This window comes from Phyllostomus discolor, chromosome 4 (assembly GCF_004126475.2).
Source record: "Phyllostomus discolor isolate MPI-MPIP mPhyDis1 chromosome 4, mPhyDis1.pri.v3, whole genome shotgun sequence".
Taxonomy (NCBI): Eukaryota; Metazoa; Chordata; class Mammalia; order Chiroptera; family Phyllostomidae; genus Phyllostomus; species Phyllostomus discolor.
In genome coordinates, this window is record NC_040906.2 from 14,087,219 (window position 1) to 14,103,979 (window position 16,761).

At 63.9% G+C, this 16,761-nt stretch overlaps 1 protein-coding gene across 4 annotated transcripts; it reads right to left on the reverse strand.

Annotated features, from left to right (window-relative positions):
* Positions 1-2,808: 2,808 nt before the first annotated feature.
* Positions 2,809-16,518, reverse strand: SLC4A3 (solute carrier family 4 member 3). 4 transcript variants are annotated; one of them, XM_028510512.2, is made up of 23 exons: positions 16,310-16,518; positions 15,995-16,138; positions 15,507-15,672; positions 14,682-14,962; positions 14,470-14,585; positions 13,850-14,058; positions 12,121-12,269; positions 11,806-11,989; positions 11,214-11,349; positions 10,738-10,921; positions 10,177-10,276; positions 9,520-9,704; positions 8,500-8,701; positions 8,043-8,261; positions 7,541-7,689; positions 7,152-7,346; positions 6,479-6,697; positions 6,075-6,164; positions 5,360-5,526; positions 4,675-4,928; positions 4,148-4,317; positions 3,807-3,980; positions 2,809-3,149 (listed from the first exon to the last, which is right to left on the reverse strand). In XM_028510512.2, the coding sequence occupies exons 2-23, from the start codon at positions 16,043-16,045 to the stop codon at positions 3,072-3,074; spliced, it is 3,678 nt and encodes a 1,225-aa protein (XP_028366313.1). In that variant the 5' UTR covers positions 16,046-16,138; positions 16,310-16,518; the 3' UTR covers positions 2,809-3,071. The 4 variants fall into 4 exon arrangements, with proteins under 4 accessions (XP_028366313.1, XP_028366314.1, XP_035878693.1 ...); XM_028510513.2 differs by having other exon boundaries at positions 13,850-14,049; positions 16,310-16,503; XM_036022800.1 differs by lacking the exons at positions 15,995-16,138; positions 16,310-16,518 and having other exon boundaries at positions 15,595-15,672.
* Between the last annotated feature and the right edge of the window lie 243 nt (positions 16,519-16,761).

Consider the following 16,761-nt stretch of genomic DNA (forward strand, 5'->3'; position numbering starts at 1 on the left):
TAGGTGTCAACAGGCATGATCATTATTGGAGTCACCTGATATCATACAAGAAGCGATGTCACACAGGCTGCCCAACGGGACACATCGCTGCCAGGGTCTGTGCCCTAACGGAGGGGCCCAGGGCAACCCCAGCAGATGGTCTGTGAGCGTGACCACCAGGAGCTTTCAGGAGGGCATCGGACATCTCAGGTGAGCTAAATGCTCAGCGTGGAACAAGGAATGCCAGCCGCCCACTTCGCTCAAAGTGGAAGAAAGAATTAGCACTTCTTGGGGCCTGGAATGGGCTTGAACTTGTCCAAGGATAATGAAAGCTGTGGGCAGCAGCCCAAGATGTGGCCTTGACCCCACTCAGAAAGCCGCAAGGGGAGGGGTAAGGTGGCAATGGACCCGCTGTCGTCCTCACTGGAAGGGGGCCGTGCCACCTTGCACATGCTCGCTTCTTGAGTTGCTCCCAGTCTAAAGGAGACTGCCATGGGGCCTGACAGCCAAAACCCCCCTGGCCTCTAACCCACCGCCTGGCACACCAGGGCCAGACGAGGTTTCTCTCTGATGATCCCCCTCTACACCTGGAATAAGACGACCAGCCCCCCAGGAGGAGAGGGCTGGAAGGTGAGTGAAGAGCAAGTCAGAGGAAGCACAGGGGCTACAATGACTCTAGGACAAAATCCGAATGTCCCCAAATAAAATGACCTCTCACTGCTCAGGCCTAGGCCAGGCCAGCCGGTCACCTGTCTGTGGGTCCATCACAGTCTCATTACCCCTTGTCTTTCTCCCTCAGATGCCCAGCCTGGCCCCGCTGACACCCTCCCACACACACACACACCTCAAGGCACCCATCCCCTGTAAGCTTTGGGGTTGCTGCAGCTTCCTGAGTGCTGGAGGGCCTCCCCAGGCCCCGGCCCTGGAGGAGGAAGCATCCCCCCAAGCAGGCCCCCCAAGCAACACGGGATGTGCTTCCGCCAAATCTGGCCTCAGGCACTTAACTATGCTGCAGCTGCTTCCCCTTGCGGTTGGGGGGGTCCAGGCAAGTGGGAATGGTGGTGACCTTCAAAGCTCCAGACTCCCAGGCCTTATCCACATACTTCATACTGGGGAGATATTCACAAGACAGAGGTTATGCCTGGTTCCACCCTTCACAGAAAATGTTTCACATATGGTTCTGAGGCCTCAGGGCCTCGTTATAATAGAGGCCACCCTGACGGAGGCTCATGCTCTCTTTCAAAAGCCTCCCCCTTCTTACTTATTTTCCTGTTGAGGAACGCCCGCAGTTCTCAGCTGTTTGCCAAGCAGAGATGACTGACACAACCCGTGTCCAATAAAGAGCCAAGCCTTCCTGGTGCACGTCTCTTGGTCTCAGAGGCACAGGAAGAAATGTCTCCTTCCTGGGGGGGGGCAGGTCTTGGCATTCCCCAGAACAAACAGGGGAGCCCGGGGCCCACCGAGGCCCCCAGGGGAACCAGGCAGCCTAAGATAGGGCTGGAGAAAGGCACGAAGCCCTGCATGCAAAGCCACTCGGCCGTGCCTCTGAGCGTGGCCCCTGCCACCGATGTTTGGGTCCTGCTGTGTACCCATGTGCGTTGTAGGCTCTTTGTGTTTGCCTTTGCTTTGCTCCCTAGCAAAGTTCCTCTGAAACCCCACCTGGTCCTGGCCGATCTCAGGGAAAAGGGGTTTTGCCCTTAGGCCCCTAGGCGAGGGGAGCCTGTCAGAGGCCAGATGCTCTTAGTTAGAAGCCGTCACAGGGCCAGGGACCAGGGGAGCCAGGGCGACTAGAATGAAATGCTTAAGCCTGAGTGACAATCCCAGACCCCTGGAAGGGCACGGCGTTCCCTCACGAAGACAACAAACAGCCTCGCAGGAGTCTGTCCCTTCCGACCAGCTCCAGGACGCCGCTGTTGGCCTGAACACCTGGAAGGAAGCTGGGAGGAGGATAAGGAAGAAGCAGGGCCGGCTCCAGCGGAACGGGCTGATGGGGATGCGGGATCCTGGCCTCGGGCTGGGGAACCCCACGAACGTCTCTGCCCGCGCCCCCTCATCTCCCAAGGAGGAACTGAAGGTGCTCGCTCGTCTGGGATCTTGGACCACAACGGGTTCACCAGGTAACAGGGCAACTCCTGCCTGACGGAGCAGTCTGCAGTGTGAGAGAGCGGCCACCAGATGGCGACGCAGAGACAAGCGACTCCACCACGCTGCCGGTTGCCAAGCAACTGTGACGCAAAGGGCTCTGAGTTCACACCCGCAGGGCCCCCAGGTTATTTCTAGCGTAACAGACTGTGGCACAGGGAGTGGCCTCAGGAATCCCAGAACTGCCTCTCTTTTAAACCTGGAGAATCCAAAACGGTCCAGGGATCCCAAATCCACCACCACCACCCTGGCGTCTAGGGGATTGGGCTACCTTCCCTGCTCTTCTGAAGGCCGAGCATCAGGAAGAGAAGATGAACGTTTACATTCCCCTCTGCAGTTCCACAGCCACTGGGCAAGCAGGGAGTTCCCTGGAGGCTAAAGTGAGCAACCACCTCCTTCTCCCCTCCCCCACTCACCCTCCTAAACAAGGGCTGGATTAAAGGCATGCGACCTTGAGCCAGACCCTGAGTCGGTCCTCGAGCCCCCAGCTCCTCTGCTGCACTTGAGGGGCTCCAGGGGGTGACAAGGCCTAGCTCTGACCTTCTGTGGTCTTGACTCTCCCTTTCCCCCAAGAGTTCTGTCCTTGCCTCCACCCTCTCCTCGGGTTCTGATGACCCTGAAAATAGAATTCTTGCAATTCCAGATAGATAAACACGGCCTAAGAAACCAGACAAGGAACCAAGCAAGTGAGGCAGACACAAGACAAGGGGTGTGGTTATAATGAGCTCAAAGCCTGTGTCAGTCTGGTCTGAGAAAGGACCTGGACGAGACAGGGTCAGAGCCTCGGACACAGTCCGAGGGCCCGAGGGCCTGAGGGCCGCGGCATCATTGCGGTCCCAGGCACGCCTTTGGGTCACGAGGGGCCCACTGGCCCTGGAGCTGGGCTCCAATGGGGCCCGGGCATCAGTCACTAAGGGGCTGGGGCCTCCGAGGGGCACCATGCCGGAGGATCACACAGGCATGTGCAGCTCGTTGTACTCGTCCCGGCCATCCTCGTCGAAGTTTGGTTCGGAGTCTTCCGAGTCCAGCTGCCGGAGGAGCACAGGGTCAGCAGGGGCAGGGACGCCGACGCAGCCCCGCCGTTCCCCAGCTCCTCCCCTGGCCGGCAGCCCTCCCGGCTCCCAGACCTTCCCAGGCCTCGCTGTCTGAAGGCACTGCCACCCCAGACTGAAGCACTTCCCTTGGGCCAAAACCTCACCCTCCCCACCACCTGCAGTGGCAGCGCCTTCGTAACAAGACTAATGATACCACATGACCAGTGCTTTCTTGGGGCCACCCCTAGCTCTTGTGGTAACCTCTGCAGGCCACGTTTGGGTGGGTGATTTGCCGAGAGACGTCCCTTCCTCTAGATGACAACGATATACCTCAGATGGGTTTCAGCACCGCCCCACCACACCTGCCCCTCAGCTGTGCGCTTCTGCTCGACGTGCAGCCTGCACGGACGTCTGCAGCAGCCTCTGCTCACTCACACCGGACCCATCACGCTCGGGGCTCTACCCGGATTAGTGTCTGAGTCTCACAGCAACCCCACTTGCCCCACTACACAGAGCAAGTAAGATTTCAGAAGGTCAGGTGACGTGTGGACCGTCAGACAACCAGCAGGCGGCGCAGCAGAGGCCGGAACCCAGGGCTCCCTGACTCCAGGCCCCAACCACCCTGACGCTGCCCCTAGCTCAACCCCGTACCGCCTGCAGCTCTCTGTTCTGGAAAAGCCGGGGCAGAAGGCAACGCCTCAGAGGCACCGTGAGCAGCAACACGAAGGGAAAGGCGAGCGAAGCCACTGTGGACTTGACCACCCAGAGCAGTGCGATGCATCCCACCTGGATGCAGGTGAACAGGTGCATCCGCCACGTCTTCACCTGGGAACAGGCATCAGGTCTCACCACGCCGCCACTCACACCTCTGGGGACTGGGCTCCCCGAGTCCCAACTCATCTTCATCATCACCCTGTCCGGGGCTGGCCCAGGGACGCCTCGGACCCTCTCCCCGCCGCCCATCTCCTCACCTCCACGCTTCCGGGCTATACCTTGGTCACATAGGGCTCCTCGGGATGGTGTTTTGCTGGCATGAGGATGAGCAACAGACGCCGGGACAGCTGGATGCCAGACAGCGACGTGACTCCCATGTACAGGAAAATCCCGAAGAGCACGGCTAACGGGATCTGGCGCAGCACGGCCCCCATGACGATGGACAGGCCTGCAGGAGGTGACACAGACCTACCTGACCCCTCGGACAGTCCTGTGCGGACAGACAGGCCCAGTGGGGAGGGGATGTGGACCAGCTAACTGATGAGCCGGGCGGGCCTCATCACCATTGACAAGAGCAGATGGAGCAGGACAGGACAGAGAACCGGGGGAGGATCTGGGAAAAGGGAGCTCATGGAAGCTGGAGGAGCAGGGCTGGTGGACAGGGCAGGGGCCGGGCGGGCCCCACGTGGAGATTCAGAGGGACCTGGGCCAAGCCTGGAACAGAAAGTTGATTTTAGGCCTTGGGGGTCCCAGAAGGCGAGTCTGTGGGGCGGGGGCCAGGGCCCTGCAAGATGGACGCGCTCACCCACGAGGCAGGAGATGAGCACGCCGGTGACCCTCTGCTCCCGCACCTCCTGGATCTGGGGCTTGTCTCCGGGCGCGATGGCGGTGCGCATGACGGTCAGGGCATTGACGTGGGTGACCGAGCGGACGGTGGTGGCGCTGAGCCAGGGCAACCCAAACAGCCCGCAGAGCCCCCCCAGGGAGCCAATCAGGAGCAGGTCCAGGTGGAAGCCGGAGCCTTTGCGCAGCCTCCGAGCCTTCTGGCTGACAATGAGCCTACGGGGAGAGGGAGCTCGAGGTGGGGGCGCGTGGGGCCCGGCAGCCTGCCTGGCTCGCACAGCATGCCCGGGGCCGGCGGGGAGCACAGGCGGAGAAGAGCTCTGCCCGGGACCTGCCAGCTTCCTCTCTCAAGTTCCCAAATTAAAGTTCTCACATGTAAGCAAATCTGAGCCAAATTCCTACACTGTGGATGTCTGAAATGCCACAACAGCCGGATGCCAGGTCTCACTACGTTATCGTGGTTCGACCAAAACGAGAGAATGTGAGCATCGCTGGGCGACAGGACGGACCGCCCGAGTGTTCTGAGGACTGTCGCGTGCCACCCACCCTGCCCGTGACCCATGCCAAAGCACCCCGGGGAGACTGTCCCCCTTGCCGCCAGCCCCGCCACTCTCCGCTCGTCGCCCGGGGTCCCCCAGCCCTCTCACGCGGTGATCTGGGTCTCCATGAAGATCAGGATGAGGACCAGGAGGGCGGGCACAGCAGCTGCCACCATCATCCAGGACGGGAACGGTCGGGCACTGCCCAGGGGCGGGATGAACCACGTGCGCTTGTTCGGGGAGGTCACCGAGAGCCCCGTGGGCACTGTCAGCTTCTGCGTGGCCGGAAGGAAGGCAGGGTTCAAAGACCCCGCCCCCCATGCTAGGAGCCCGTGCAGCAGCTGCTGCCGCCAAGCTGTGTGTCCCCAGCACCAGGGCTCCAGGGAATTGGGATGTGAACAGGTTTGGGGGGGAATCAGTTCTGCAGCCTCCCTTGAAGCCGCTGTCCCTTTAAGGCTGTGGTGTAGGGCAGAGACGCGGCACACCTTCTCCCAGATCCCCAGAACTGCCGGGAAACCCACTGTGGGGGCACCTGCCGTGCTGCCCCCAGCCCCGTACCCGCTCCTCCAGGACTCTTGCCTAAGGGGTCACACACAGCCTCAGACCCCCTGGGTGGCCTGCTCGGCGGGACCACACGCCTGCTTCTGAAACCCCCAGCCCGTCCATGCCAGCGCAGCCCCAGGAGGTCACTGCCACTCCACTAGGAAAGCTGGGCTCCAGCCCTGGTCTCGGCTGCTGGGGCTGCAGTGGGGGCGTGTCACAGCCTGCCTCTCGAGGCCCCGGGGCGAGAACCAGCCAGCAGAGGGGGCCGGGGCTTGCTCACCTGCATGTAGGTGTCTGTGATGGAAGAGTTCACCAGGACCATGACCAGGATGGAGATGGGGATGCCGAAGTCCCCGATGATGCGGCGGGCCTTAGGAGAAGGGGAGCAGAGGCAGGGGCGAGGGTCAGGAGACCAACAGGGACTCATTACCCCCGAGTTCTCTTGGGCCTGAGCTGGTTCAGGAAGTTCCCCAACCTGTCCCTTCGAACCCCATGGGTGCCAGCCAGCTCAGGCTGGCATTCCTCTTCGGATTAGACTTCTCGAGGCTTCTGACGGGGATGGGGCTGCTCAGACTGCTTTGAGGTCCATGCGTCGGCCGGGAGAAGGGACGGCCCCTCTCTGGAGCAGAGCCCCGCAGTGGCAGTGGGAACCGAGGAAGTCCCACACTCCTGCCAGCCACACACCTTGCCTCCCAGGAAGCGGCTGTTCCTGAACTTGCGCAGGAAGAAGGCGATGAAGAAGGTCCCGAGCATGAGGATGAGCGACAGCAGGGCTGTGTTGGGCTGGTTCCTCGGGCCCGGCAGCCCCTCGGTGGGTGGCAGAGCACTCCCGTTCAGGTCCATCTCAGCCTCCGGCACCCCCTCAGGGGGGTAGAATGGCAGCAGTGGGTGCTCCATGAACACCTGGGTGGGTTACAGGGGTGTCTTAGTGCTCACCTGGGCAGGTGAGCCTGGTTTCGTCACCATCAGTACACCTGCAAGAGAGAAGGCTGACCCCTCGCCGACTGACCAGGCAACAGTAATACAGAGGACACCCAGCTCCAACACTCACACCCCTCTACAAAAGGGGACCGAGGCCCGCAGCCCCACGGTGCTGACACTGACCACGTCTTCACGTGCTTATGCAGATGAACCCTGGAGTTCTGACCAACACCTGCGGGTCTGACTCCTTCCCCTGCAGCTCACATCTAACCCAGCTGTCCCCGCCCCCCACCCCCGTATCCAACAGAGCCCCCCTCTTTGGGCCCTCCGCCTCTAAGGCTCCGTCCATGCTGCCCCCTCCCATGCTCTTCTCCCCAGGGTGCTGCCCACCTGCATCTACACCTGCCCTGCCCCCAAGACCTCTCTGGACCTCCACCTGGTAGATCTTGTAGAAGGTCTCGTAGATGAAAATGAGAGAGATGAGGAAGGCGAAGATCTCCTGGGTGAAAGGCGAGATGTAGCGGACCAGGAAGCTGCCCTCCGCGGCCACCAGAGCAACGACGAAGACCACCAGCCAGAGGCCGACCCACACCCGGCCGGTGAGGTACTCCAGGTCCTGGGACTGGCAGAACTGGCAGCCAGGAGGGTGGGGCGGTCACCCACAGCAGTCTGCCCTCGACATCGGGGCCCCATGGGGTGGGAGGGGAGGGAATGTCAACTCCAAGGGGGAGTGCAGGAGACAGCAGGGACCTGGACTGGGAAAGGAGGGGGAGACACAGGGGAGGGGCGGGTGGTCCCTGGGGAGGAGCAGGGCAGGGCTGTCACCTTGAAGAAGGCTTCTTCAAAGACCAGCAGTGGCCCTGAGAAGCCAACCACCAGCAGCGGCTGGGCCCCCAGCAGGGAGAAGAGGATGCCCAGCACAGCCGTGGACACGATCAGCTCGGACACGCCCATCAGCCCTTCGGTCTTCTCCCCTGGGGAAGGCAGGGGTCAGCAAGCGGCAGGGCCCTGGCCTGGCTTCTACCTGGCCTCTCTTCCTCACCTAGCCTACCCTAACCCGGGGACCCAGAAGGGAGCAGTCCCCCAGAGCAGTGCACAGGGCCCTCACCCCTGCCCCCCACCAAGGTGACCATGGCATCCTCCACCTCTTCTCACTCGACAGCCCCCAAAAGTGACCCTGGACTCCCCTGCCCCAGCAGCTCAGGGCGGTCACACTGGACACTATATCCCCTCGCACCCATAAGCCCGTAAAGCGAGCTCTGGGACACCCGGACCCAGGAGCCTGCAGGTGACACCGAGCCCTTGACCTCTCGGCCCCTCCCCTCACCTAGCAGCCCCCCGAAGGTGATGGCAGGGCTGAGGGCAGCGAAGTAGATAAAGAGCACAGCGGCCACGCACTGGGAGTGCAGGGCATCCCGCAGGTCACTGGGGTAGTGCGGGTACCGGCGCATCACGTCCCGGATGAGCCCCCCAAACACCACGCCAGTCCGTCGCAGGGGGTCGTCTTCAGGGATCACCTCGGGGCCCCCCAGTTCCACCGACAGCTCTGGGAAACAAGGGGCTGCTGCAACACAGACCACCTTCTCCCACTTGGAGGCCCCGATCCTCCCCAGCCAGGCCCAGGGGGCAGGGGTCTGGGGTCAGGGACGTAGGGTCAGGGACCGGACACAGAACTCTGGGAGCCCAGATGGGGCTGAAGTCATGGCCTCAGGAGCTGTGTCCGGGAGCCGGGCGGGGGTGGGGGCGGGGGTGGGGGCATGGCTCTGGGCCCCAAAGGGTCTAACCTTTCCCAGGGGCCACGTAGCCTCCCAGGGAGCTCATCCGCTTCTTCAGCAGCTCACGCTGGTAGGCAGCCACGGAGTGCAGCAGCTCACGGCGGCCCTCCACCTCGGACGGCGGGATCACGATGCTGCCGTCCAGGAACTCGCTGATGGCGCTCAGGAGGTCCTGCCGGTCGTCGGCCTGGTAGGCCGCCTCGTGAAACAGCTGGGGGCGGGGAAGCAGGGGCTGAGCCCACCCAGGGAGCCCCGGAGAGGGGGCTTCTGGGAAGGGGGTGTGAGGACCTTCAGCCACACACACACACAGGTCAAGTCCAATGTCAAAATCCTGACTCAGGGGCCCTCCTTGTGGGCTGGCAGCTACAGCCTGAGCACTGCTCCTCCGAGCGCCTGCCCTCTATTCCCCCGGGAGCCCCCAGACTTTCCCACAACACCACCACGGCAGGGCTCAGCCCCGGCCGCGCAGAGGCCTCCAAGGGCCTCGCGGAACGGAGAGCAGCCACCTCCTGCTGGCTGGCGAGCACAGGGTCCGGCAGAAGTAACGCCTGCTTGAGTGTGGTTGGTGGGGTAACACCGTGGGTGTAATCATCTTAAGGTTTTCATTTGAACATCTCACCTAAAATGTCATGTGCTGTGCCTGGGTGGGATAGTGTTACGTTACAGAAGTACTGGCTTATGATTGCATAATAAACCAGGGGCGTTGTCTGTGCCGGTCCCCGTGTTCCAAACAGCACACTCCTGTCCGAGCCCAGGAGAAGCCACAGCAGAGACCCGCGCATCAGCCGGTTCGAGTCTCACATCACACCCAAATCCTGGAGGTCCGGGCTGCGTCTCCCCTGCTGCCACCTCCCTCCCCCACAGCCCCAGCCTCCCCGCACCCCAAAGCACTGCCTCCACCCAGGAGGGCCTCCAGCAGCCTGGCACCCATGGGCGCCCTGGGCACAGTGAGAGAGACAGGGAGTGAGGGGGACCCCGGGGGGGGGGGGGCAAGCCTCAAGCGCCCGGCCCAGGGGCTGCAGGACCAACCTTATCAGACATGAGGGTGGCGATGGAGCGCCCGAGCTCGTGGTAGTCGGTGGTGGTGTGGCTGGGCCCCAGCATCACGAAGAGGAAGCGAACCGGCACGGGGACCTCGAGCACGGACTCCAGGAGTACGGCCTCGTGCAGCCGCACAAAGGCCGCCGCTGGCTGCTCCAAGAAGGGCACACAGCCTGGGGGAGAGCAAGGCACAGGGTGCTGGGCGCAGGGGAGCGGCCCGGAGGGGAGGGGGCCCCCAGAGGGGAAGTCTTAGCCAGCGCGTACAAACATACAAACAGCGGGGCAGGGTGCGCTCTGCACAAAGACACCCCATCCGAAAGGAGACCTGTTCTCCCCATTTATACGTTCGTGTGCCTACCACAACGATCAACAGACGGAAGTGAAGGGTCGTCGGGAAGGGGTGCTGGTTTCTGATTCTCACAAAGGCACTGCGTGGATTAGCAGCTGCCCCAGAGAGCCGACAGGGGGCAGGGAAGCAGGCAGAGGACCGGGGGGGGGGGGGGGGGGGGGGGGGGGGTTGTGCAGGGGGCAGGGAGGAAGAGGCAGCCTTGCAGGCCCGAGCTCAAGACCAGCAGACCCCAGCGGAGGCTGCGGAGACCCCCGTGCCCCTGCCCCCCCCCCCCCCGGGCGCCCACCCATCCTTACCCACGAGCACCACAGTAGCCTCGGCATCTTCGGGGATCTTCTCCAGCAGCTTCAGGCTTTTCCCCCGGTAGCCGTCTCCCCCGGACAGGTGGAGGGGCTTCTGAGGACGCAGAACTGGAATAGGGCTGGGACCCAGACCGGAGGCCGTGGCAGGCCCTCGCTTCCCTCGCCCCAGCCCTGGACTCAGCCCTGGACTCAGCCCTGGACTCTGCCCTCCCACCCCTGGGTCCAGGCCCTGCTTTCCCCCGCCCCCGTCAAGGCAGGGACAGCTGGTGATGGGCCCCACGTCAGGAGGGAGCCCCTTCCCCGAGCCCCCCCACAACCACCTCGGACTTATCTTGTTTCAATGGCTCCCCTGGGCCTGCTACCTCCTCCCACTTAGTCCCCTCTGTTGCTCCAGACTCAGGGCCCTTGCACATCCCCTGAAGATGCCCCCACAGGCCTAGTACGGGGCCAGGCCTCCCACCTTCCCGACCCCCTCCAGGAAGCATCAGTGGCCTCCGCTGAAACTGGAAGCCCTCCCACCCCACGCCCACCTCAGGTCAGAAAAAGGCAACTGACCTCCTTGGCATCGGAGTCGTGAGACCAGAGTACAGCCGGCTCCCCCAGGCTATCGGCCATGGTAGGCACTGCGCCGTCGGGGCCGTGACTGGGAGTGGGGTGGTGGTTCCCCAGGATCGAGTTCATGCTGGAGCTGGACATGTTTCGGGGAAAGAAGCCACCGTCCTTGTCATCGTTGGGGTGGCTGCGGAAAGGGCAAAGGTGAAGAGGCAGGTTAGGAGGAGAGGCCCTCGGTGGACTGAGGTCGTGAGGAAGTGAGACACGGAGGGTCAGGGCCTCTACCCCTCGGCCTCAGGGGAAGAAAGAACTTTCTAATGGTTGGTGCGGTCCAAAGGGGAGTCAGGAATGAGCTCCCCGTCACGTGGGGTACTCAAGCAGAGGCTGCAAAGTCACACAGGAAAGTCTGTGCTCCTGGAGGGACAGGTGAACCAGGAGACCCACCCCCCCCGCCCCCGCTGGGCACCCCGCCCGGGCACCTGTGCTTCAGCAGGAGGGTGCGCAGGACGCTGGCCCTATCCTCCGGCCGGATCTGGTCAGACACAATCATGGTCTCCACCATGAGGTGTGCGATGCCTGGCAGAGTGGTCTGCTCCAGGTCCAGGAGGGCAGCTCCTAGGGGCACAGTCAGAGGAGGGGACAGGGTCCCATCAGATAGGAAAAAAAACCAGCCCCCAGCTGCCATGCTCGCCCAGGCAGACCAACATGCACCCAGGCAGACACGCAACCCCACGTGGCCCCAGCCCAGCCAGGTTGTGAAAAGCACAGCAAGGAACGAGGGCGTGGCCTCTCTCCACCCCGGGAAGGGAGGCATCTGTTGGTTTCAGCCACACGGACTACCTGCCGTCTCCTGTGCCCCGGGTTCAGGGCCAGGTCCCGGGGCACAGCCCTGCCCCTCAGAGCTCACTGCTGGGCAGGCAGCCGGATTCCACGTCCCCCAGGCAGCAGCCAGACCTCGTCTGGGCCCCAGGACTCCAGGGAGTAGTCCCCGGGAGCCGGGCAGCCTGGCACGGGCTCGGCAGTCTGGGCAGAGGGTGTGCAGCCCCAGGGCCAGGCCCACAGGGCCCCTACCGTGGGCGATGGTCCTCCGGAGCTCCAGGAGGCTGCGGAAGGAGAGCGAGGCCACGTGCGGCTTCCCCCAGCGCTCCGTCTCTTCCTCCACGTCCTCCTCGAACTTGATCCAGCGCGCCGTCTCCCGCCAGTGGGGCTCCTGGCCACTGCGGTCCAGCATCAACTCATTCAGCTCCACAAACACCTGGGGTGGGCACCAAGGGGGAGGGCCAGGTGGGCCGTGGAGACCGGGCAAGGTGGAAAGGAAGGGAAAAGGAGGCTCTGGGGAGCAGAGGTGAGAGGAGCCACCACCCCGCCTCCCCCGGGGGCCTGCACCTCATGAGACTTCCGGTCCAGCTGCTTCTTCTTCTTCTTCTTGCGCAGGATGGGGGCCAGGCCACCGGGGCTGCCCCTCACGGCCTGCGTTCGAGACGGCTTCTTCACTAAGTGCCGCCTCATGCCAGGGTTGTCCTCCAGCCTGTGACCTGCAGAGGAGGTGGGCTTGGCAGTCCCAGGGGTCTATGTCGGGGTCTCTGGGTCATGGCCAGGCCCTCCAGCACCCCGCTCTGCCCAGCCAGTCCACAGTGACCCAGGGGCTACACCAATAGACTGCCTCCTCCCCCGATGTGGCTGTTTCACAGATAAGGAAACTGAGGCCCAGGGAGGAGGGAAGGACTAGCTCACAATCACACAGGGAACCACTAGCCAAGCCACAGTAAAAAGGCAGACCCCAACTCGGCCCACAACCCCGGCCACGGCCATTGCCTCTCACTCTGGAGTGTCATGACCCACGGCAAGTCACCAGGCCCCCAGCACTATCCCTGAGCCCTCTCTCAGCACCCATGTCCCACCCCACAGGTACAGGCTAATGCAGGCAGCTCCTCCCTGCCCACCTCCCTGCCTGCTCCTGCTCGGCCAGCAGCTGGGGAAAGGCCATCAGCCCCTTTACTCACCCGCTGGTTCCCCTGCCATGGGGCTCAGCGGGTCCCTGGCGGACTCCCACAGGTCACAGTATTCAAGGGCCAGCACAAACATCTCTAAGTCCTCTGAGGCCAGTGAGTCTCGAAGGCCGAGAGCTGGAGCCCTCCCCGGGCCCTGGCCCTCACCCTCAGCATCCGGGGGGGGCCCAGGGCTCAGGGCCCCATCGGCCATGGTGACCTCCTCCGGCGGGCTCGTCATTCCCGGACGGCAGCCAGGGCCCCAGCCCCTGCTCCCTCCCAGAGCCCCAGCTCTCCTAAGAGACGGCAGCCTGGACAGGGAAGGGGCCCTTGTCCAGCCAGAGCTGGGGGTGGCTGGGCCTCTCAACCCCGATTCCCCGAGTCCCCAGGACGGCTCCCGGCTGCTGCCAGCCCTCCCCCAGGATCTGTAAACACACCCTCCCCCGACCCCCCCCCATCCTGCCACCACCACTGCTGCCGCCATCGGATTGTTCCTGTCCCTGTCCTCAGGCCCTGGCAACTTTCCATGACGTATTGAGCTCAAGCCCTCCTTCCCACCCCCGCCCACACACTGGTTCAAGGGGGGAGGGAGGCGGGGTCGGTGATGCCTCTGGCCTGGGCACAGAGCCCCACGGGCGATGACAGGTGGCACAGAAACCAGGGCCTGATAAGATGGAAAGAATGTGCCGAGATCACAGCCAGGGCCGGCCCAGAGTGGTGGGTCAGGAGGGAGGGGGCAGGCTCCGCCGACACAGGGAGAGGCAGGGCCCGGCACGGTGGCCCGGACTCAGGGGGCTGGTTTGAAAAGAGTCCGCCCCAAGAAGACGATGGAGATATAATGGTATCTCCAAACATCAGGTGGAAGGGGGGCTCCCTTATTCCAGGGGTGGCTCAGGGGACAGAATCAGGACAGAAGGGCAGAGGTGTCGTGAAGGAAAATCTCAGCCCTGGAAACCAGAGCTGAGAGGTAGTGAGCTCCCCATCACTAGCCACATTCTAGCAGGCAGGGATACTGCAGAGGGTGGCTCAGCCCTGGGCTGGGGAGAGCACAGAGCCTCTCCAAGGTCCCTCACAGGCTCGGTGCTCCCGGGAGTGGGCCACGGGGGCTGCCCCAGGGTGTCACTCACTTTTCATGTCATCCAGGTCCGCGGAGCCCAACATCTGGGCCTCCGCCTCGTCAGTGGGCACCTGCTGCTCCGGGCCTCCCAGGCTGCCCAGGGCACTGCCTGGGCAGAGCCGCTCCCGAAGGTCATAGCTGGCCGATGGGCTCCAAGGCCGGCTCTTCTCCCCAGCGACTCGGGAGGTCCAGGCCCGGGGGCTGAGGGAGCTGAGGGAGCTGAGGAGGCAACAGACAGCCTTGGACTTGACAGGAAGCCACGGTGGAGATGGACCAGGTTAGGGAGCTCCTCTGCCTCCAGCTCAGGGCAAGGCCCCTTCCTCCCGGGGAAGAGGAGAGAGCCCACCGCCACCCTCCTGCCCCCGTCGAACTGGACCCCCTTCCTCTCCATCTCCACCCTCCTCTTCACTCCGACACCCTCTCTCCTGGAGGAGTCTTCCCCTCTTGGCCCTCTGATTCCTCCTTGCCAATCATGTGGACAGAGAGGGCCGCCGCTCCCCACCTCCTCTGCCCCCTCTCCTCGCCTCTCCTCGCCTCTCCTCTCCCCTTCTCTGGGGTCAAAGGAGGACACGTTCTCCGGGATCAGGCAGAAGCCCGGGACCTCCTCTGAGCTGGGCTGGAGGCCAGTACCTGACCGAGTGCTGGGGACTCTTGTCGGAGCGAGGAGCCCCTGAAGACAGGGGCTTGGTGAAGGCAGCCCTTCCAGAGGGGCCGGGACTGTCATCCTCGTCACTTCCAATGGAGAACTGCGGACAGACCAGATGTGTCCTGGGCTCCTGCCCCAACCCAGCCACCCGCCCTCACTGAACAGCCAGCCTGCCCTCGGGGGCAGACACACCTACCTTGGCTTTCTGGGGGGACCCTGAGGGTGGGGGCTCCACAGGCTCTGCCTCAGATTCCCCTGCCTCTTCCTCTTCCTCCTCCTCCTCCTCTTCCTCCTCCATCCCCATTCCCCCCTCCTCCTGGATGGGAGGGGTCCCCTCGGAGGGGGCCACGGAGGTCCTCTCCTTCTTCTTCCTCCTGGTCTTCCGGGCAGAGGCGGGGGGCAGTCGCCGCAGCTTGTGGGGTGGAGGCAGGTGCACCGAGAGCGGATGGTGAGTGTGGTGGGATGTGTGCCGGTGAACTGGGGGTACAGGAGGGTCAGTTGGGGCCCCCACAGCAGATGGGGACCCCTCACCACCCTAGGGACACACACCTTATTCTAGCTCAAGGCCTCCAACAAGGGCGCCCTAGCCCTTCCTCCAGAGCCAGGCTCCCCCTAACACATGTGTACATGGCCTGGTAGAGTGGGGGGACGGGAATGATGCAAAGGGGGTTCATGAAAGACGGGTGGTGGGAATGGGAAGACATGACACAGCAAAGTCGGGTCAGATTGCTCAGGAGGGGAGACAAGGAGGCAGAGAGAGGCGGGCCAGGGGCACGGCAGCCTTGGGGAAGGTGAAGGTCACGCACGGAGCGAGGCCTGGGGCCCAGGTCCCTATGTCCCCCCTGCGATGGGCGAGGGAGGCAGGATGACTTAACATGGCATGGTGGCCCCACGCAACATCCAGCACAGCGTCCAGCACAAGATGACACTGGGTGACCCAGCCAGTGGTGAGCGCGGTGATGGTGGCAATGAAGGTGATGGTGGTGAGGGTGGCCGCGCCAGGGGTCCCCAGACTACCCACACTCGAAGTCCCGCTCGCTGTAGTTGCGGCTGGGCTTCTCAGGGTCCCAGGCCGGGGGCTTGCTGATGAGGTCCCCAAACCTGCTCACAGCCAAGGTCTTGCCCAAGTCATCGTCCTCCTCCTCCATGTCAGGGCTCAGAGGGGGCTCCTCCAAGGGCACCCGGACCTGCAGGCTCAGACAGCTCTCCTAAGGACCCCTGAACGCCCCACACCCACCCCAATGCCAAGCCCTGGGGGGAAGCAGGGGAGACCAGCGGGCTCCATCTTCCACAACCCCCGTTCTTCCAGGGCCTCAGGCTGGGGTCAGCTCCCCAGGCTTGGGAAGACGGGACAACGGAACTGAAAAATACCACAAGACCCCTCTTTCTCCATACCGCCTAGCCCAGCTCCATCTTGGAGCTTGGGGGTCCCAGGGTCAGCCAGAGGACACCCCAATCCTGTTTGGGATCTCCCCCCCTCCTCATTCCCCATCCCCACTCGTCAGTCACCTGGGGTAAGGGGGAGGCGCCCCCGGGCGGCGGGGTCACTCCGTTGGCCATGACCAGTGAGGCGGCTTGGGAGGTTCTCGCTCACTGAGGGACCCGTGACCCGGGCGAGACGAAGGGGGCGCTGCGGGGACCTAGTGGGGGGTACTGGGGGAGGAAGGGAGGGTCTGGATCCTCGCAAAGCCCTCCGCTCCCCTCTCTGGAGCCCTATCCCCCGCCCGCCCAAGCGCCCAACCAAGGCCCGGCCACACCCGGGCGCCCTGGGGCCCGGCCCCGGCCCCAGCCCGCCGCGCCCCGCCCCACCCTGCCCTGCGGTACCTCGGGGCTCCGGGACTTGCGGCGCCCGGGCCGGCCTCTGTGCCCCATCTCCCTCCGACTCTCGCTCCGAAGCCTGTCGCCGGGTAGGGCCCCGAGCAGCTGGGGGGCGCCCGCGGCGGAGGGAAGCCGAGCCGGCCTGGCGGACGCAGGCGCCGGAGTCCGCAGCTCGCGGCTCCACCTCCTCGCGCTCCACTCCGCAGCTCCGCGCCGCCGCCGCTGCCGCCGCCGCCGGGCAGCAAGCACAATGGGAGCGGGCGTGCGGTGACTCACCTCGCCCCGGCCCACCCGGCCCCACGCACGGCCCCCACGCGCGGCCTCCGCAGCACCCCACCAGCCCTTTCTCTGGACGTCCCACACTTCGCTGGAGCAGATCCCTCCCTCTTCTTGCTTTTAGCCTCCCTCCCCTCAAGGGGCGCGGGGGCGACCCCTCTACAAACAGAAGCCCCTCCGAC